Consider the following 4,545-nt stretch of genomic DNA (forward strand, 5'->3'; position numbering starts at 1 on the left):
GTCTGCAGAAAGAATGTCTATGTTTGAAGGACTATTGTGTCAGGGAGTTGACACACTGTCTTCCCTGTCGTTACAATGGGTGTGTAAACAATTGTGGCAGCTCCAACTTGGGAATGAGGAGAAGACAGGTTCTGATTCCTTCTCAAGATCATTAGTGCATTGGTCCAAAAGGGTGGAGGGAACAGAATTAGGGAACAGGGTTCTGGTGGCTGTGGGTCTGACTGAGACAGCCCTCCAGGTGATCACTTCAGTGAATCAGCTCAGCTTTATTGCAAAGCATAGGAAGCATATAGGTAACCTGCGGACAAACCCTAATTCTCATTAAGTGGCTCGCTCCTATCACATGCTTCGTATGTGGCAGTGGGGCACTATAGCAAAGCTCCTGCCATAAGTCTTAGTTACCACGTATGTAGCTGAGGTATCTTCTAGCAGGAAATGATGCCTTGGGTCACCCTAGACATAAGTTAGAAATCTGGGCTTAAAGACAGTTTTAAGATAAGGTCAGTCTTCCAGGGGCCCACAGATGTTCTCCAGATAAGGCCAGGTAAAGAGTAGGAAATCTCACTAGGAATGGGGAAGGAGTCCTAATAGCTCTGAGATTGTAAAAAGCCGTGAAACCATGATAGACTGTGACCTATGGTCAGCGAGGCCTTCCAGCAAAGTTACCCATCCTTATGAAGCTAGGTAAGCACAATTTATTTTTGTCTACGAACGTGTTGGGGAGGTTTTTAGAAATCACACAAGGTCCCTGTGAACTTTTGGCTTCAACAATAGTGTTTTAAGTTTCCTGACTCCATCAGTGGGACAGGGAAAGCAGACCCAGAATGAAAGTTTGTATTCCTACCTCACTATCCTTCCATGAACCTATAGTTTTTCTTCTCCTTCTATCTGACCCCCAGGTAGATAACGCACTCTGCAAGGAAGATGAGCCCCAATCTGCAATTTGGGTTTCAGTGATTTATTGAGCAATTAATTATATTCCACTCAAAAAGAGTCAGGGAATTTAAAATCTGGATGTAGAGGTTAAATGTAACAGTTTCCTTCTACGTGGGGAATCATAGCTTAGGGTATGTAGCTCCCTGTGGGGTCCTCAGCCTCCCAGTCTCAAAGTTCCTACGTTATCACAACTATTCAATCCCAATTGATAGTTAGTGAAATAAATATGTGGACAAGAATGCAGATGGACCTGAACCATGGGTTAGGGTTGTGAAAATGAGCAGGCATAATAAAGCACATAGGATCCCTGCTTCCCTCAGGCCATCTGCTCAGTCCACTGTCTTGGGATCCCATTGGCTTCCCTTTCTAGCCTGAGCTCTTATATAAGCATGCACTGTTGAGGCTAGGCCTTGAGTCTAGCTCTGTGCTGCTGTCTTACCCTGGGATCCCACTGCCATGGGAAAGCACTTCCTGCTGCTCCTGCTGGGCCTCTCTCTAGTGGTGGGCTTCCTGCAAGGTGAGATCCTGGCAAATGGAAGGGGCCATTGCTCGTGGGTAGAGATACTGTGGAAGGGCATTGCTTTTGGGAGGTCAGGAGTAAGACGAAAGCCCTGAGTCCTTTTATACATGGACCCCACAGCCTTCATCTCCATTTCCTCTCCTCTCCATCCTCCCTTCTCTCTGTTGTACACAGTATGGGCTTCTCCTCTTCCTTCTCCTCTTTGTTGTGCCTCTGCTCCTGGTGTCCTTTCTCTTGGTTGTTTAGTTCACCTCTTTCTTCTTAGCAAACATTCTCATTTCCTCCAATTACCTCTGTATAGGCCTAAAATTGTATTGAAAATGATGTAAGGAAGGATTATGACAGGATGAAGATTAGAAAGTGATGAGAACACTTGTGTGCTCATAGGAGGTAGACTCAAGCCCCCTATACCAGAGCTTTGATCTTCCTCCTCACAAACCAATCCATTTACAATATTTGAAGTGAAGAAACTTGGCTCTTCTCAAATCCTTCCAAGGTTCTATGGTCATGGGCTACCACTGAAAGGTCAGTTCCTCCTACATTCAGCTCTTTCCTTTAATTGTTTCTTCTTCATTGATGATAGCAATAGGCTTAGCTCTTGCCTGATGCTTGATGGGTGCTCTGAATGAACCTCTTATATTTGGTTTTGTCTCTTCAGCTCTGACATGCTTGCAGTGTGACATGCTAAACTCTGATGGAGAGTGTGAGAAAGGAGAAAGCACGTGTGAGGCTAAAGACGACCAGGAATGTGGCATACTGGTAGTTTCTAAAGGTATGTCAATATTCGGAGGTCTTGGGTGATCATGTTTGCTGCTCAGGCATGAATTAGCCCTCTTTACACTCCTGAGGACAGAGCAGAGACTGTGGAAGGCTGTGTTTCTATGTAAATTCAGAAGAAGGCTTCTTCTTTTACATTTGGTATTGGTTGTTGCCCTTTCTTTGCCAGATGAAGATACTTTTTTGAGTAGGGTCTCTGCATGGTCTTTATAGCATTCTGGCAAACATATTCAGGGTTGTGAGGATTTGAAGTGAAAAATTACGGTAAGTAATTTGGGAATGGAGGAATGTTTGCAAGCCAGATTACAGGTTGATAGGTGATAACTATAATCACCTCAGTGTGGCTGGCATACTTTTCACCAGGGAGCCTAATTCTCCTCATTTCTGAGACTCTGATTTTACAGATAGTTAGGGCTAATCATTGTTATTTTTCTTGTACAGGTAATGAGATCCTTTTTGGGCAACAGGATTGCTCTTCTCATTGCTTAAATAATACTTTCACCAATCATGGCCTCACACTGGACTTTACATGTTGCAACGACCAATCTTTGTGTAATGAGTTTTAGAGGCTGGGCCTTTCCTTGCCCAGTTCTGCTGTAGGTGAGTCCTTATTCCTTCCCTGTGCTCTCAAGGCTCATGACCCTGACCCATCTGTTCCCTGCACTGCCCAAGCCCTGACACTTGCCTGTATCAGCATCATCTGTTGATGTGTCGATAGTTCAGTTGGGAATAGAGCAATGCTCTCTGCTCCCCATCTCTCAACTGCTTCTGCCTTTCAGATTCTCTTTTCCTTCCTTTTCTTCATCCATCCTTCCATCACTAATGGATATTTGCCAAACATTCCCCTATTCACATCACCTTTATTTTTATGAACAGTGGTTTAATATTAGCAAATATCACAGAGCTCATATCCCATTGTGAATCTTCAGGTTAGTGGTGCCTCTTCTGCCACGGTTCTAGCAGACATTAGTTTCAGTATCTCACTCCATTCTTGTTCACTGAATGGAAGACATATGCTATCCGGTTTCTCACTGCTGTGACCTGAGTCAAACAATATAATGGAGCAATGATCAAGTTTAGTTCATGATTTTAGAAATTTTCATCATTTTGGACAGGATGTAGAGGATCAGAGCAACTCATATCATGGCATGTAGGATTCATAGCTGAGCAGAGTAGGTAGGGACCAGGACAGGATACACCCTCCAAGCCCACGGTCCTTTTTTTCTCCATTTCAGCCTGTAACTGTTTTATAATGTGCCCAAAATTTGAATGTGTTTATGGCTTTGATAGATTAATTGGGTCAGAGACTTCATATCCTAACCATGTCTAGAAGTGTGACTGATACACCCAGAGCAGTGTTTGAGAAATCTCCTAGATATTCTCGATACACTCAAGTTCACAATTAAGATTAAGTCTTCACATGGGCTGTAGTCACATCAACACCACAGCATCCAAGTCTAGTTTGTTTATGCATGGAACGGCTGGCTTGTTTAGCTTATTTCCAAGTAAACTAAGTAAATTTGAAGTTGATGTTGTTTGCATCATAATTTTGTATTTTTCTAGCACTTTGCACAGTGCTGTCCACAGAAACATGACTAGTAATCTCATCCCACCCTGCAAAGACACATCTTGTTTACAGGTTCAGGCATATATTTAAAAGTTTAAAAAACATTAATAAGTTTTGATGCACATTTACATGTGTTTACGTATGAATATTTATGTACTTGACAATATTATAAATCCTTCTAACCTTTTTTTCAGTGCTTTCCATTGAATCCTGGCTCTGGACCATGGGAGCAAGTATTCTGCTGCTGACCTTGTCTTGAACCCTATGTCTTGGTCTTTCCATAATATGCCTTAGATGTCTTTTGTAGTCTAAATGTATCTTATTGTTTTATATTGGATATGCTGTCATTCTTGTGTGCCTTTAAAGGTTTAATTTGTTAATTCTATATAGTTGTCTAGATTACTTTCAATTATAAAACATTTATGCATGTTTCTGTCTTGACATGCCATGACACACTTGTGTAGTTCCAAAGTAAACCTGCAGGAGTCAGTATTCTCCTTTTGTCCTATAGGTTTTGAAGACTGGATTTAATTCCTCCAATTTATTGGTCAATACACTCACACTCTGTGTCATGTTACCACTCCTCAAGTTTAAAATCTTATGATTATGAGACCAGTGAATAAAGTTGTTTGTCACTAATCCTGATGGCCTGAGTTCATTTTCTGGTACCCACAAAATAGAAGGAGAAATTGGATTTATAAAAGTTCTTCTCTGAGCCCCACATTATTGACCAGTGCAGGACACA

At 42.0% G+C, this 4,545-nt stretch overlaps 1 protein-coding gene across 1 annotated transcript; it reads left to right on the top strand.

Annotated features, from left to right (window-relative positions):
* Positions 1-1,392: 1,392 nt before the first annotated feature.
* On the top strand, positions 1,393-2,799 carry LOC148122377 (prostate and testis expressed protein 14-like). The gene is made up of 3 exons (XM_087905083.1): positions 1,393-1,453; positions 2,115-2,228; positions 2,675-2,799. Exons 1-3 carry the CDS (start codon positions 1,393-1,395, stop codon positions 2,797-2,799), a joined length of 300 nt encoding a protein of 99 aa, XP_087761209.1.
* Positions 2,800-4,545: the final 1,746 nt, after the last annotated feature.

The sequence above is a fragment of the Myodes glareolus genome, chromosome 4 (genome assembly GCF_982192425.1).
Source record: "Myodes glareolus chromosome 4, mMyoGla1.1, whole genome shotgun sequence".
Lineage (NCBI taxonomy): Eukaryota > Metazoa > Chordata > Mammalia > Rodentia > Cricetidae > Myodes > Myodes glareolus.

What these genes read in the sequence shown, in the direction of transcription:
- LOC148122377 (XM_087905083.1), top strand. Translation starts at nt 1,393, where the DNA reads ATGGGAAAGCACTTCCTGCTGCTCCTGCTGGGCCTCTCTCTAGTGGTG. An exon ending in AGTGGTGGGCTTCCTGCAAG is followed by an intron (nt 1,454 to 2,114) that starts GTGAGATCCTGG and finishes TTGTCTCTTCAG; the next exon opens with CTCTGACATGCTTGCAGTGT. An exon ending in CATACTGGTAGTTTCTAAAG is followed by an intron (nt 2,229 to 2,674) that starts GTATGTCAATAT and finishes TTTCTTGTACAG; the next exon opens with GTAATGAGATCCTTTTTGGG.